The following is a 15,645-nucleotide window of genomic DNA, read 5'->3' as shown; positions in this document are numbered from 1 at the left end:
TGTAACTATTCATCCAACTCTTCATCTCCTTTATTTCTGCTCAACATGAATGTTCAGAACTGACCTTGGTGACCTCGGGGGCATCAGGCGGTCCAGGTCTGTTGAACTGAGTCCTGACCGTCACAGGCTTGCTCTCCACGGCGGGCCCGGTTCCCATCTTGTTCTCGGCCCGTACTCTAAAGATATACTCGTTGCCCTCCACCAGACGAGTCACGTTGCAGTACGCCGTGACTACCGAGGCAGAATACGTGGACCACACCATTCTCCTGGTCTCGCACTTTTCTAAGATATAGCTGTCCACCTCGCAGCCTCCGTCATCCTCAGGCGCGTCCCAAACCACTCTGCACTTGTCCGCTCCAACGCCGGTGACTCGTAGGTTCCTGACGGCTCCGGGGACGTCCAGAACGTTCACGTTGGCATAAGCCGTGAAGGTTCCGGCCGAGTTGGTGGCGGTGACAATGTACTTCCCGGAGTCAGTGCGTCGGGACTTGGTCAATAGGAACTTGGAGTAATCAGAACCGGTCTCGTAGCTGATTCTGGGGTTGTCTCCAGCCGCCTTGTCTTTGGTCCACTTGACTTCAGGTTGAGGCTTTCCTCTCAAGGCAGCTTCCATCCTGACTGACTCTCCGGCCTTCACCGTCAATGTCCCGGAAAGCTTTAGGTCGAGGACTGGCTTCTGGATCTCTTCTCGCACCAGGATATCGGCCAATTTCACCCAACCGCTCTCTCCTCCTTCATTGACACTTTGCACCCTGGAAAAACAAATTATGTGCTTTAGCCATTGATGCCAATTTAGCAATTCCTTACCCCCAAAGAACCTAGAAGAAAATGTATCTACTGTTCACATTTGTCTGAAAAACTTTTGCAGCTAGGGAAAGTTGTGTGACACACCTGAAAGTGTACGTCTGGTTTTCGACACGCTTGTCTGCCAAAAAGAAAGTGTTAGTTAGAACGCCAGCATTGAGTTTTTCCCATTCCTGCGCATCTTTGGCTTTGCACTCCAGGTTGTAAGAGAGGTTGGGGCTGCCGCCATCGTAGTCAGGCCTCCTCCACCTCAGGTAGACGTATTTCTTGCCAATTTCGGTTACCCTGAAGTTCTCTGGCTCGCCTGGTTTTTCAATAGGGTCAATGGCTAGCACAGGGACCTTGGTCTCCACACAGGGCCCAGGTCCTATCTTGTTTTCTGCACAGACACGGAACAGGTACTGGTGGCCCTCCATCAGCTTGGTCTTGATCTTGCGGTTGGTGCAATGGGCAGAGATCATAGACCACATGCTGATGCTGGGTTCTCGGCACTCCACAATGTAGTTGGTAATTTCAGAGCCACCATTGTCTTTTGGGGCCTCCCAGTTAATCATGCAGGAGTCCTTGGTGACGTAGGTGGTATGGAGGTTCTGGCAATGGCTGGGCCGGTCCAGAACATTGACAGTAATGCAGCAGGAGGCTTCTCCACCCTCATTTGAGGCCTTCAGGGTGTATTTACCGTGATCAGCTCTGGTGGCCTCTTTGATCTTCAGCTGGACCACAGGTAGGTTCTGGATCATAGTTACACGTTTGCTGTTCTCCAGAATAGTCTCCCCCTTGGACCACAACACTTCCGGCTCAGGACGGGCCTTGATATAGCCGATGATGTTGATGTTGTGTCCAACGCGCACAGTGACGCGTTCACGACACGTGGCGTCCATTTCGATCTCCGGGGGGATCAGGATGTCTTGAGCCGTGACAGACTCTGGAATTTCCCTGGAATCGCCGTCACCGATCATATTTGAGGCAAACACTCTGAATCTGTAGGTACCACCCTGCTCCAGTCCCTTCACCGTGTAGGCACACAACTTGATGAAGTCGTCCTTGTTGACTTTCTTCCAGTCTCCGTCGGCCTTCTTCATTTCCACAGTGTAGCCCAGAATGGGACTGCCTCCGTCTTTGGTGGGTTTGGTCCACACCAAGTCGGCTGTTGATTTGCTGTAGTCTTTGACTTTAGGGTTGACCGGGGCGCTCGGTACCGTGATCTGCCTGCAGGGCTTGCAGAGGTCAGAGATGGGTGACGGGCCACTGTAGCCAGCACTATTCTCAGCAAATACTCTAAATTCGTACTCGTTGCCCACAAACAAGCCCTGGACTCTGTAACGGAGGTCCTTGCAGGGCGTCTTGTTCACACGGATCCACTTTCCTCCTTTGTGTCTTCGCTCGAGGATGTAACCGGTGATCTGACTACCCCCATCAGACAAGGGCATGGTCCATCCGACCGTGACGGCGTCCTCTGAGACGTCGTGGGGCAGTGGCTTACCGGGCGGACTGGGCGGCATGAAGGAATGCTCGGCGACCGTAGGCTTGCTTTCCAGCGGCGCCCCGATGCCCATCTTGTTCTCGGCGCGAATGCGGACCACGTACTCAACGCCCTTCTGTAGGCGTACAATCCTGAGTTTGGTGGCCAGGCTGCCAGTGCTAACCCCTCCCCAGGTCTCCTTCTTGGAATCTCTCTTCTCCACGATGTAGTTGGTGATGGGGCTGCCACCGTCGTCCTTGGGAGGACGCCACTCGATAGTCATGGCGTCAGGAGACACCTCAAGGATGTTGACAGGTCCGATGGGCGCCGCCGGGACGTCCAGGACGGTGACATTCAGAGCCGCCGTCTTGGTGCCGGCGAGGTTGGACACGGTCAGCAGGTAGGTGCCGGTGTGGTTTCTGGTGCACTCATTGATGCTGAGAACAGTGGAGAAGTTGTCGGTGTCAATCTTGATTTTTCCTCCGCTGGTGATCTCCTCCCCTTCAATGGCCCATTTGGCGGTAGGGACTGGTATTCCTCTCATGATGGCGGGTAGCCTGATGGTGGTGCCCGCCTTCACGATGATGCCGTCCGTCAGCTTGACATCCACCTCGAGGATTGGAGGTACTGTTGACAGACGACACGCAGGGTGAGTGCAAAATAACTCCGTCTTTTAAACTACTGTGCATTCTTTTCTTTTGTTTCTTCTCTAATGGATGAGAATTTAAAACTCTCCGTTGTATACCATTTGCGTCCATCTTGCTTCCATTTTTAAAACCATTTCAGCCGTGTTCATGCAATCGTAATGAAACATCCCAAGGGTGTTTTTTTTTTTGGTCTTGTTTATACTTTTTACTGTCACCCTGCAGATCTCCTCCCTCCCCTTAGTCTTAATCTTACCCAGTTTCTCCTGGCAGAGGATGGGAACAGTGGTGTCAGGTCTGCTGAGGCCAATGGCGTTCTCGGCTCTCACTCTGAAGCGATAGGTCTTGCCTTCTTCCAAACCCGTCACATGACTCTCCGGGATGCTGACAGTCTGCCACTCATGCCAGTCCTTTGCGCCTTCTTCTTGATACTCCACCAGGAAGCCTGTAATCTCACTTCCACCGTTTCGGTCAGGCCAGTTCCAGACAAGCCACACCTCCGTCTTGTCTACGTCCACATGGTGAAGGTCTTTGGGAGGACCAGGAGGAACTGCGGGAAAAACATGCTCAACATTTAGACCGCCGGTTCTCCACCTTTGTGCGTGTGTTTGTGTATGTGCGTTTGCTTCAACTGTCACTACTCAGTTAAAGTAGCAACTGTTCGATGGTTTCTGATTACCATAACTTAGATGCTAATTTCCGTTTGGGCAGTTATAAGCAACTTTTTGGGAAGATGTGTGGACTTAATTTGTGGCAATTATTGTTTTAGTTTTAATGACAGTTTTTATTGATCCACTGATTGTTATATGATTATTATCCACGACAGAAAGGCAAAACATGTTCAGTTAGTGATTTACAAACGGAAAAAGGGGCTGTGCTACGCCTGTTGCTCGGTAAAATAGGTAATCGCTGGCCAGTCATTTTTGGTTCGTCAGCAAATGGCCCAGTGTGGACACGAAATCTAAAAGATCAACTATATCAGAATGACTGTGGTTAGGGTTTCATTGAACCACTGTCGGGGGTGCTACAGAGCCATTTTTTGTGATTGTGTATGACAACATTAAAATATCAGATTTTTTGCCATGTCCGCGTGAAATTTCCAGAGGTTTTGTGCATGGTAAGGTCCTCAAAAATGTTTCATTTTGTGCAACAATAATACTAGTGAAAAAAAACAAAAACAATAATGTCTTCAATTCCAATAGGGACCTCGCAGTGGTAGCGATTTTTCGGGACAAAGAAAAGTTACATTGTCTAGAAAGTGTTCTTTTTTTGATGAAAAGAATGTGGGAGAGGTAAAATGGTGAAAAAACGTTTACTATGGTCTCTCAAAAGTGCAGATATTCAACATATGTGGATGGTATCTGTATTGTATACCCCGCAAATCAAAAGGGGGACAGGGCTTGACTGTACGCTGAGTCCGGCTACTCACAGAGCGGATTCATGGCTTTGATGGCCTTTGGCGTTTCCACGTATTCGCTGCGACCGTACTGGTTCTCAGCTGCAACTCTGAAGGTGTAGGCCAGTCCCTCTGTCAGGTGCTTTAGCATCATGCTGCGTTTCTTGGACGTGGAGCACACGGGAACCCACTGAGTGGACCCTGTGTCTTTCTTCTCCACCACAAAGTTGGTGATGCGAGTGCCTCCATTGTCCTCTGGGTCTTTCCAAGACAGGTAGGCTGAGTCGCTCCTGACATCTGACACGCGAAGGTGCTGGACAGGACCAGGTTTGTCTGAACACAAAATGAGGACAACTCGTAAGCACACCGACATCACTCACAAAAGCTTCGGGTGTTTGGCTTTTGGGGTAAATGCAAGGTTGAAAATGCAGGTGAACCTAATTTGACCTTTAAACTTTTGTCCAACGGTTGAACGTTTCAGAACTTTATTGCACAACTTGCTATTCGACAAGAAGGAGCTGAATAGCAAAAGTCCCAACCGGGGTTTGATCCATGAAATTTTACAAGGCCGTCCACTCATACGCCTTTCTGGGACCCCTCCAGTCTCTCTGTTGCAACCTAAAGATGACACGCTGTGAGACTCTAAGTGAAGTAGCCACTTCCTGTTTGAAGCCTCGTGCTGTTAATCACATTTTTGGTGGTGTCTTGGTCTTGTGAGGTCATAATGTCCACAGCACGATGACGGTGACTGTTTCAATACTAATGCTAATTCAACCCAGATAACTGATCGGTCCATTCATGAACCCACCACCGGCTTTGAATGTTGTCGGAGAACAGCAAGTTGTGTAAAAAGTACTGAGACATTCAACAGTTGGGCAAACGTTTAGAAAAGGTTGTGTTTAATTCACCTACGAAGGTTTATAGCTGATTTGAGTAAAAATCACTCAAAGTCAATATGCGCATTTGTTTGTGGTGACTTCGTACCAAAGACCAAGACGGTGCAGGTGACGGTCTTGGACCCGGCAGGGTTTTCGACGGTGAGTGTGTAGTCTCCGCAGTCGCCACGGTTGCAGAACCTCATCTCCAGCTTGGTGCCCTGTTGGTTGGTCTCGATGTCGGCCCTGGTGGGCACATCCGCTTCGTTCTTCTTCCAGACGACGGAGGGGAAGGGGATGCCCTTGATGGCCGCCATGAGAGTGATGTGGGTGCCGGCCAGGGCCTTCACCTCACGAGTCATACCGGCATCCAGAATCAACTCTGGTGCTTCTAAGGTTGTGACAAGCAAACACAAACTCGAGTTGCCTGACTGCAGAACGACGTTTTTCCGCAGAGTCCGAGTCGCTCACCGAGTCGGTCCTTCACTCTGACTGGTTCTTTGATATTAGCGGGGTCGGACTCCCCGGCAGCGTTGACGGCCCTCACTCTGAAGCGGTAGAGAGCGCCCTCCTCCAGGCCCACCACCTTGAACTTGGTCCCCTGGCAAGAATCTGGAGTGTGGTTCACCTGGAGAAGGATCGAGTATCAGTGAGTGTCAAGTGGTGGTGGGAAGAAACCAAGTGCGAATGCTTTTGTCGATTTTTCAGGTAACTGGAATTACCCTGGTATTTCTGTAGTTTTACTCCCTACATTCAAAAACAGACAGTCGTCCTTTCTAATCCTGACTGTCAAAATCCTTCGCTAAAACTTGTCTTGCACTCCACAAATATTCTCTCGCTGTCTCGACTAAAACCAACACCAAAATGAATAAAAACTCAACCGGAATGAAGCATTTTCCCAAATGAAAAACTAATATAAACTAACACAGCGCTCTACAACTGATCGAACTAAAAAGGAACTCAATTGAAAAATCATAAACTCGAATAACCCTGATCAGCACCTGTACTTAGGCCAGCCTCTTTCCCTTTGGCACAAGTAGGCCCTTGCGTACAAAGTGTTTGCACTAAAGTAAATAACCACTGGAGCAACGGGCAGCTGACCTTCTGCCACTCCTCCTCGCCAGCCTTCTGAAATTCCAGCAGGTAGCCGAAGATCTTGCCTCGGCCTGTGTCTGCGGGCGGCTCCCAGGACAGAGTCACAGACTCCTTGGTGTGGTCCACGGCCTTGAGATTCTGTGGAGGGCTTGGCTTCACTGCGGAAGACAGCGGGACGGGGTTAAAGTGTGATGGGCATAAGCTAATATATTTGGGGAAGGTCCAGAAACACCCAAGCTCAAATTGGGCTTTGGGTCAGGCCTACTAAAACCCAGCCTTTCATCCCTCTCCAGAAGTGTTCTGTCACTTTGGAAAATGAATAGTGAACTATTTCATCTGATAACTTTTGGTCATTTTCAATGTGAAGATTATGGTGCTCTTGTAAGACTCAAATAACATGTTTTTTGGGGGTTTGTTTGTTGGTCAAAAGCAGAAGGTCACGAGCAAAAATCACTCAAACCAGGTAAAAGCAATCTTGGAAGCGGGTATCATTTTGCAAACAACAAAACAACAACAAAACAGTTAGTCCTTTTGTGTTCAAGTTGACGTGTGACTGCGCGTGCCGCGTGCCATCACTAACATGACAGAAGGCAGACGGCATTTTCACAGGTGAAGTTTGATCTTCATTTGATGAATAGGAGGAAGACTGAAATAGACATGGACTGTTTCAAGTCAGCTTCAAGCAAGCATCACTTGTCAGAGCTCAAAATGTTTTTGTTCCAAGCAGAAACATACTTTCTGTTCTCTGTAGCAGTTGACTGGATTCATGAATGCGACACACCTTTTAGACAAGCAGCAATAAATAAGCATGTATGCAACGTTACTCTCGCTTCAGATGCACAAAAATGGTTTGGAGGCTCCCGATGTGTTTTTTTTTGCCCGTGGGAGACAGGCGGTCCAAACAGCTCTTAGAGGATTTGAGATTGGCGACCCCTGGCCTGACCCGACTGCGGCAAAGCCACGTCGTGGCTCTTGTGTCTTACCGATGGGATCTTTGGCGAAGACGGGCTTGGACGGCGGGCTGGGGTCACCGACGCCCACCACGTTCTCCGCGCTGACTCTGAATTCGTACTCACAACCCTTGAGCAGGTCCAGGACAAAGTACTCCACCATTGGATGGATCTTTTCTGCGTTGCACCGGACCCACCTGTCAAGCAAAAATAATCCTGCTCGAGTCCATTTCCAGTGCGCAGCACTACAATTTCGCATTGTGCCCCAAAAAAACCTTCGTTTAGGACCCAGCATGCTCCAAGACAAACAAGATAGTCTGGAGCTCGGTAAATAGGGAGACTCAAAGAAGCATTTTTGATGAAAGGTGAAAGCAGAAAAAAGTCCAGTTGCCTCCATTCAACGTTTGCGGAATATGGACAAACTGAGCCGCTGACACAAATACGTACCTATTGGCCATGGTCTCCTTCCTCTCAAGAATGTAGCCCGTGATTGGCTTTCCTCCATCAGCTGGAGGTTCCCAGCGAACCAGGGCACGGTCGTGGTACACTTCCTTGACGATGGGCTGCTTGGGAGCATCGGGCACCCCTGCGGCACAAACAGAAAACGCAGGCGATGATCACCACAGATGGCTTCCAATCATTTGCCGTTTTGCATGGCACTTGCTTGTTCTTATTGCACTTTGGCTTTGGATTCTCAAATCAAATTCAGTTCCATTTCATTGCTTTGAGAGCAGGTTTGGCACTTTTTAGTATTTGGGAGTATTGCGTAATAAAGTAAGCTCCAATTTTCTAACAACTGTTTGAGCGGACGACAGCAATAGCAAACTAAATGCAAAATTTCTAAAAACTAAATGATGAAAATGATGAAACTAAATTTCAAATGAACCCCAGAAGCTCATGTACAAAATTGAGTGACAAAGGCTATTTTGCTATAATAGTTGTTAGTTTTAGTTAGATTTATAAACACAAAGTGTAGTCTGTTCTCTTTTCTTTTTTCAAAACACTCTTTTTGATTTAATTTTGTTGAGGGCCATATTTTTTTTTAATTGTAGTCGTCGTTATTCTGTTTGTTTTCACTGTCTATAATGACCTCGCTTAGGTCAGCCCATCACTCACTGAACATGTCTCTGGCTTTGGTCTCGGCGGACAGCAACGGGTCACTGATGCCGTAGATGTTCTGGGCCATGATCCTGACGATGTATTCGCGACCCTCAATCAGTTTTGGCACCTGAATCGGCAAAGGTTTCAACAGTTACACAAGGCGGGTGACCAAGCTGGGCCGCATTTGTCCAATCCCCGCAAAGATAAAGGTCCGGACCCTGCAGGTGGTCCTGGTGCAGGACGCGGTGACGGGCATCCACAGGTCTCGGTTGGTGTCTCGCTTCTCGACAATGTAGTTGGAGATGGCGCAGCCGCCATCGTCCAGGGGAGGTTTCCAGGAAATGAGCATGTGGTCTCTGTAGACCTCGTCGAAGATCACGGGACCCTCGGGAGGCTGAGGTCGGTCTGGTGGGAGGAAGCATTCAGAGGTCAAGCGAGCTCTCACCTTTTTCCAGCCATCAGCAGGCTGACTGAAAAGTGGCTGACACGAAGCCGCCCTCCATCACGGCTCGCTGGGTCTTTTTTGGACAGTTTGTAACTCAGACTATTTCGTTTGACACTGTGTCGATTCGACAGCGGACGAGTGAAAACGGCAAGGATTTCGAGCTTCTCATAGTTTTTGCTGAAGAAAAAAAATAAAGAAATCTGTTTACGCTACACTGTTGCTCTGCTTGTACAATAGCGTTTCAACAGGGTCAGATATGCCGCCCTTGGTGTAGAGTGAAAACAATAAAAGGCAGTGTCAAGGGCTTGCACCCTTGCGAGTGTTGTCATTTTGCTCAATAAATGTTGAACAAATGACTGAAATTGGATCAGCGACTGTTCCATGCCAGGGAATTACACTACCTGAACTGTGACTCCCCGCACCACACCAACTTCATTCTAGCAGCGGTACATTCTCAAGCTCGTGTGTAACTTGGCATTTAGCAGGCAACACAAAGCGAAAAAAGAAAAACAGCCAAGTGATGGCTGGTGAGAAACTTGCAAGTTGGGCCAAGTTGTAGCTGCACTTGGAATTTTCAAATTTCTTGGCTTAAGAGGACCGTTTTTCTTGAAGAAATGCTTTAAATATATTTTTTTCTAAAACAACAAAATCAACTTTCAATTTTTTTCAAAAAATGCATTAGAAAATGTTTGATTTTATTGAGAAAAAAATCAAATGTAAATAATTACGTTTATTTTTCATACAAATTGTCGGGAAAAATGTCTCACTCAAATTTTCACTCTGGCAGCAGTACAGTATTTCTGAAGCTCAGAACTTCAACTTTCTCTTGGAACATTCAGATTCACTTAAACGCTAAAATTCAGATTTCATGCTAAAATTCAGAGATATTGGCATAAGAAAACAACTTTTCCTCTGAAAAGAAGGAAAACATGTTTTAAAATACGATGTAAAAAAGGCAGTTGTAAATGCGCGTGTCATTTTGGCAAGTCGAGGTTAGCAACGTGTTTCGAGTATTTGTGGCACTAGCGGGACTTTTTCAGCAGTTGTCTCGTGGGCCAACGCGCTGGGCAACTCACCGACGACGGTGACGGCGCAGATTCCAGTTCGCCTTCCGGCCAGGTTGTCCACGCTGACGCAGTAGCGTCCGCTGTGGTCTCTCCTGGCCTTGCTTAAATCCAGACTGAGATGCGTGGCGCCGCTGCGGACGCTGACATCCGGGTCCGGCTTCAGCTCCTCCTCGTTCTTCGTCCAGGTGACGCTCGGCCTCGGCTTGCCGCTGTAGCGTCCCGACAGCGTGCAGCTGTCTCCCACCTTCACCATCATCTTGTCTCTGAAGTCTAGGTCCAGATTGGGCGGTTCTGACAGACGGGAAAGCACAAACGTGTACTCTAAGTTGCAAATGTGTACTCTTTAAGTTGCGCATTCGAGCCTTGAACCCCCGTGGGACAGTGAATCAAAAACATGATGAAAAAGGGTGATGAAAGGGATGAAAATAGTTTCAAATTAATTACAACAAAAATATGAACGTTTCACTGCTGTGAAGAACCAAAAAAACACCATGAAAAAAAGCAGTGCCCGAGGATTAGTCGGCCGGCCAATTTATTTGGCCAATATCATCCATTTTAAAATTGGCAAAAAAAAAGCGACCTTTATTTAGTTATTTATTTGTTTGTTTTTAAGCAACCCCCACACACCCCCACCCAAAATTCTCTGCTGTAAAGTTAAACAAACACTTTAAAATACAAATACTTTCACCGAGACGACGACAGGGTCGTTGTACTCACCCAACTCGTCCTTGCACTGGACGGGTTTGGTGGCAAAGGAAAATTTGCCTTGTCCCACCATGTTGACGGCAGACACTCTGAACTCATGGCTGGAGCCTTCCTTGAGTCCGCTCAGCCTGAACTTCCTGTCCATCAGCTTGTCATCACCTCCCACGGCAACAAAGTTGTCTCGGCCGATCATGCGAGACTCAAGGATGTAGCGGGTCACCTCCGCGCCTCCGTCGTACTTGGGCGGCCTCCAGGCCACCGAGATGGAGTCCTTGGTGATGGCCGTGATGATCAGGTCCTCCGGACGCTCGGGTACGGCTACGAGAGACAAGAGTTGTCCTTGCAGTTTGGCAAGACCTCGCTTGGCTTGTTGGCGCTCCAAAGGCCCCATGCCACCACATCACATGGCTTGCAAAGGCCCAGGATGACCTTGGTCAGGCTATTTCACAGTAGTTGATTTTACATGCCTGACATGTAAGAACCTTGACTTTCTCATAATTATTTGGTGTGGAAATTAGCTTTTCTGTGATCGGGTCGCCGTGTGGCAGCCATGATTGGTGTTGGCTCTGTTGAAATTCAGCAGACCGTCGGTGGAAGGTGGCCAGCCGGCCACGATACACTCTGAGGCGGCCACGGCAGCGTGAGGCCACGGGGTTCGCTTGGAGGCCCCCCTGTCCCCAAGTCCACCTCCATGGCGACGCCCGGCAACCTTACGGCCGTACGGCGAGCACTCCTAGGCGGACTGAGCAGCTCAAAGCAACAGTCGCCATCAATTGTACTCTGATTTGGATTTTTTTCAAACTACCATCCACTCATTTTACAGGCCTTTCGCCTTTCAAAGGATTTTGCATGCAAACCTTAAAGCACAGATGTCATTGTTATGGATTTGATGGCATGAGACCTTTCCACCATGACGTCACGCGAACTTTCTGGGTGGCAGAAGACAGAGCTTTCACTGACACAAACCTGATGAGGGTGGTTTTAGTGCACTCTCTTCTGTACAACTACAGAACTACACATCCACACCACGTATCCTTGCCACTGGATACATTTGGATTTTTTTGGGAGGGGAAGGAAATTGCAAATAGACAAAATTTACTCTACTGGTTTACTGTAATGCACTTCATTTTGGAGTTCGCCAATCCTCCCTCAAGCGTCTCCATTTGGTCCAAAATGCTGCTGCTTGCCTCCTAACTGGAGCTCGGAAGACGGAGCACATAACCACAATTCTGGTCTCCCTTCATTGGCTGCCGTACGTTTTAGAGTTCATTTTAAGCTCCCCCACCTCTCCGCACCTGTGTGTTGCCTCAGGTCAGTGGAGCAGATGCTACCGGAGGTACCGACAACCAAGCGGCGGCTCGGAGGGGATTAGAGCTTTTCATTTTGTAGGTCCTTCTCTTTGGAATGACCCCCTCTAAACCTGAGGGAAGCCCCGTCTCTGTCCGTCTTGAAAACTCATCTTAAAAACACATTTGTATTCTTTGGCTTTTGACTCAGCATGAGACTTGGTATTTTTTCAGTGTTTTATGGTGTTTTACTGTTTACTGATTTTATTCATTTATTATTTTTAATGTCGGTTTTGTATGCTTGTTTTTAAAGTGCTCTATGAATAAAAGTGACTTGAGTATATCTTGCGGTGCAGCCCCAAACACAAGTTTTTTGTCAGGCTTTCAATCCCTTTTCTGCCACCCGGAAGCACCCAGACAAACATTATGGAGAGAACAATCTTACAGATGGGGTCCTTGATGAGCACGACTCTGTCCGTCTCCACGAAGGGTCCCATGCCGATGATGTTCTCGGCAGCAATCCTGAAGAAGTATCCTTTCCCGTCCAGCAGTCCCTGCACCACGGCGTTGTTCCGGGTGACCGTGTAGGTGACCGAAGTCCAGCCCATGCGGTCCGACTCCCGCTTCTCGATGATGTAGTTGGTGATGGCCGAGCCGCCGTCGTCTTCGGGGGAATACCAGGTCAACTTGCACGAGTCGTTGGTCAGGTTTTCACCAGCGAAGGGGAGGCCGACCGGTCCGGGGACATCTGGAGGCCAGAGACGGACGTGAATTCTTGTTTGATCATTCATCACAAAATCGGAATTCAACCTTTGCCAGATTTTTTTCTCCTGTTGACCAATGTTCACCTTCGGAACATTTCAGACATACGGACGCTTTGGAATTAGTTCAACGACTTTAACAATTGAGCAGGTCAAGTTCAAGTCCAAACTCACCGCCCAGCACTTTTTGTCACCACAATGCAATTGCCCTTGATGGAAGAACTCAAAGAGATTTTTGTTATCAAGAAAACTGTTGGATATTAGCTCTTAAATTCATCCCTCGTGAGCTATTTTTGTCCTCATCATTATATTTGTCCAAACAAATGCACCTTTAGTTGTACCAGCCATTTTGTACGAACACGAAACTGAAGGAACAGCCGCGTTCCTTGAGTTTCTTTCCAAGTAAAGTGTATTCTCCAGTCTTCTGTTCATTGTAACATCATATGAATGATAATGAAAACAAGTTGGGGATTCCACATAATAAAAACCAGTAGCGGAATATCAGCGACTCATCAAAACTAGTTGCAAACAGTCACAAACTGAAGAAAACTTGACACGGACCGATAAAAACAAGTCACGGCAGGAGTCGATGTGACCCTTTGGACTCACCCAAGACCTCCACGATGACCGCCTTCTTCCTCTCGCCGCCTTCGTTCTTTGCGCACAGCGTGTAGATGCCCTGGTGCTGGCGTTTGCAGTTCTTGATGACCAGTGAGTTGGAGATGCCCGTGGTCTCCACTGCGGCCTCCTTGGGCACTTTGCCGTCATCTCGGCACCAGCTGATGTGCGGCGCCGGTTTGCCAGACACGTAAGCTATGATTCGGATGGTGCCGCCGGCGTGCACCACGATCTTCTCCTTGACGGAGGCGTCCAGGTCCATCTCGGGCGCAACTAAAGGACGAGGGCATGCTTGGTGAGCAACATGACACTGACACATGCGGAAAGCAGCATTCATGGCATCACGGGGAAAATAGACACTGGTACCTTGACTTAAGAGTTTGAGTCTGTGCGAGTCAGTGACAGCCCACTAAAAGCACAATCTTTGTCCAAATCAATATTTTCCTAACCTTTTCTTGCTTGGAACCCAGATGCCAAAGATTGTTCCAAAGTGCTACTTTTGTCTAAATTAAGCTCTTCAACAAAATTCAACGTAGTTCCTTGTCACAAAGGTGCCACAAGACGGTGACAAAGCAAATTTGCCAACCACCGGACCACAAAGAAATGTTTTGTTTTGGTTTTTTTTAAATCCTAACAATTCTTATGTGAAGTTATCTCACCCAAAAGCTTTTTTCCATGATAAACACCATGAGTTTCCCCCCCCAAAAAATTGAAGAATAAATTCTAGAAAAAGAAAACGCGCAAGGTGGTTTTAATCAAGAATATTTCCACTGTATTGTCCATCCATCCATTATCGATACCGCTTATCCTCACAAGAGTCGCGGGGCGTGCTGGAGCCTATCCCAGCTGTCTTTGGGCAGTAGGCGGGGGACACCCTGAATTGGTTACCAGCCAATCGCAGGGCACACAGAGACAAACATCCGCAATGTCGCCTTTTTTGATTTCACTTTCTAGTGGTGACATATTTGAAACTTGGTAAACAAGGTAACGACATATTTCATCTTACTTGTCCTGTCTCTGGCTTCGATCAGCTCTGAGACGTGTCCCGGCTTGCCGACACCGGCAGCGTTCACGGCTCGGACTCGGAAGCGGTACAAAGCACCTTCTTTGAGACCGGCCACCACAAACTTGGTTCCTCTGATCTCGGTGTCCTTGGCCTGGAGAGACCGCGACACGGGAATGAAGGACATGTTTGCTAACAAGTTGGGAAAACCCGACTTTTCCGGGACGACGGGCTCAAGTGACTTCGCTTACCTTCTCCCAGCTCTCTGGGGCCTCGGGCTCCTTCTCCTCGTCAGCACTACTCAATAGAAGCAACTTCCTCTGAGCCCTCTTCTCCTCCTCCTCCCGGCTCACCTCCTTGTATTCCACAATGTAGCCGGTCACCTTGGAGCCTCCGTCCACCAGGGGAGGAATCCATTCCAGCTCCACTGTCGACCTGGTCCAGTCCGTCACCTTGGGAGTGGGCGGCCCGGGGGGCTCTGCGCGTTACACAAGAGATGGGGTTAAGACACAGAGGCGCTAGTGTCAAGAAAGTCACAACACATGAAAACAAGACGCGGATGGTCAGCAACTCATGAAAGCTAGATGCGGATAGTTGGCAACTCATAAGCAGTAGTTGCGGACAATCTGCAATTCTTGAATACTATTTGCAGATGGTCGAATGAAACCTAGTTGTGGGCAGTCAGAAACTTATGAAAACTAGTCACGGACTCATGGGAGTGGCCGGCTTTCCCATTGACTTACTGATGGGGTCCCTGCACAGCACGGGGTCCGAGGGTACACTGGGTAGACCGCATCCGGCGGCGTTGGCAGCGCTGACCCGGAACTGGTACATGGAGCCTTCCACCAGGCCGGTGACATCCCAGTTGTTTCCCAGGGGCAGCGCCCGGATGGGCTCGCGGTTGACGCGAGCCCAGCGCTTGCTGGTGGTCTCCTTCTTCTCAATGAAGTAGCCGATGATGGGCGAGCCTCCGTCGTATTTGGGCTCCTCCCAGTTCACCGTCATCGACTCCAGACACACGTCGGTCACGGTGGGCTTCTCACACTGGCCGGGAACAGCTGCACACATTGGGTTTCGATGAAGAGTTTCATGCGTGGGCTAGGGTTACAAGTTAGGGTTTCAAGTCTGGCTTAGTGTTGGGGTTTCAAATCAAGGTTTCTAGTTAGGGTTAGTGTACAAAATAAGAGTTACCGTTGAAATCAGGAGTTCAAGCCAAGGTTACGGTCTTCAAAGGAGGATTTTATCTCTCGGTTGGAGATTCAAACAAGCGTTAGGGTTTGAAGACAAGGTTAAGGTTTCAAACTAGTGTTGCGATAAGCGTAGGGGTTTCCACTTAGGGTTGGAAGACAGGCTTTCAGGCGTGGGTCAGTATTTCAAATTGCGTTAGGGTTCCCAAAAAAAAGGGACTGCTTTTGTAATTTGGCTTTCAAACT

At 48.5% G+C, this 15,645-nt stretch overlaps 1 protein-coding gene across 1 annotated transcript; it reads right to left on the bottom strand.

Annotated features, from left to right (window-relative positions):
- Nucleotides 1–40: 40 nt before the first annotated feature.
- LOC147136955 (titin-like) lies at nt 41–15,280 on the bottom strand. The gene is made up of 18 exons (XM_086052162.1): nt 14,956–15,280; nt 14,464–14,690; nt 14,216–14,366; nt 13,201–13,482; nt 12,276–12,578; nt 10,557–10,862; nt 9,849–10,130; nt 8,545–8,732; nt 8,343–8,454; nt 7,674–7,812; nt 7,260–7,423; nt 6,283–6,434; nt 5,653–5,809; nt 5,291–5,572; nt 4,340–4,639; nt 3,167–3,460; nt 892–2,893; nt 41–752 (listed from the first exon to the last, which is right to left on the bottom strand). Exons 1-18 carry the CDS (start codon nt 15,278–15,280, stop codon nt 41–43), a joined length of 6,378 nt encoding a protein of 2,125 aa, XP_085908288.1.
- Nucleotides 15,281–15,645: the final 365 nt, after the last annotated feature.

The sequence above is a fragment of the Filicampus tigris genome, chromosome 14, assembly GCF_054856515.1.
Source record: "Filicampus tigris isolate MCC_2025a chromosome 14, RoL_Ftig_1.0, whole genome shotgun sequence".
NCBI lineage: Eukaryota > Metazoa > Chordata > Actinopteri > Syngnathiformes > Syngnathidae > Filicampus > Filicampus tigris.
Note: the sequence above shows the minus strand (reverse complement) of the source record. Positions and strands in the feature narration are given on the sequence as shown.

What these genes read in the sequence shown, in the direction of transcription:
- LOC147136955 (XM_086052162.1), bottom strand. Translation starts at nt 15,280, where the DNA reads ATGTGTGCAGCTGTTCCCGGCCAGTGTGAGAAGCCCACCGTGACCGAC. An exon ending in GCTGTGCAGGGACCCCATCA is followed by an intron (nt 14,691 to 14,955) that starts GTAAGTCAATGG and finishes TGTAACGCGCAG; the next exon opens with AGCCCCCCGGGCCGCCCACT. An exon ending in AACCAGACGTACACTTTCAG is followed by an intron (nt 753 to 891) that starts GTGTGTCACACA and finishes TTGTTTTTCCAG; the next exon opens with GGTGCAAAGTGTCAATGAAG.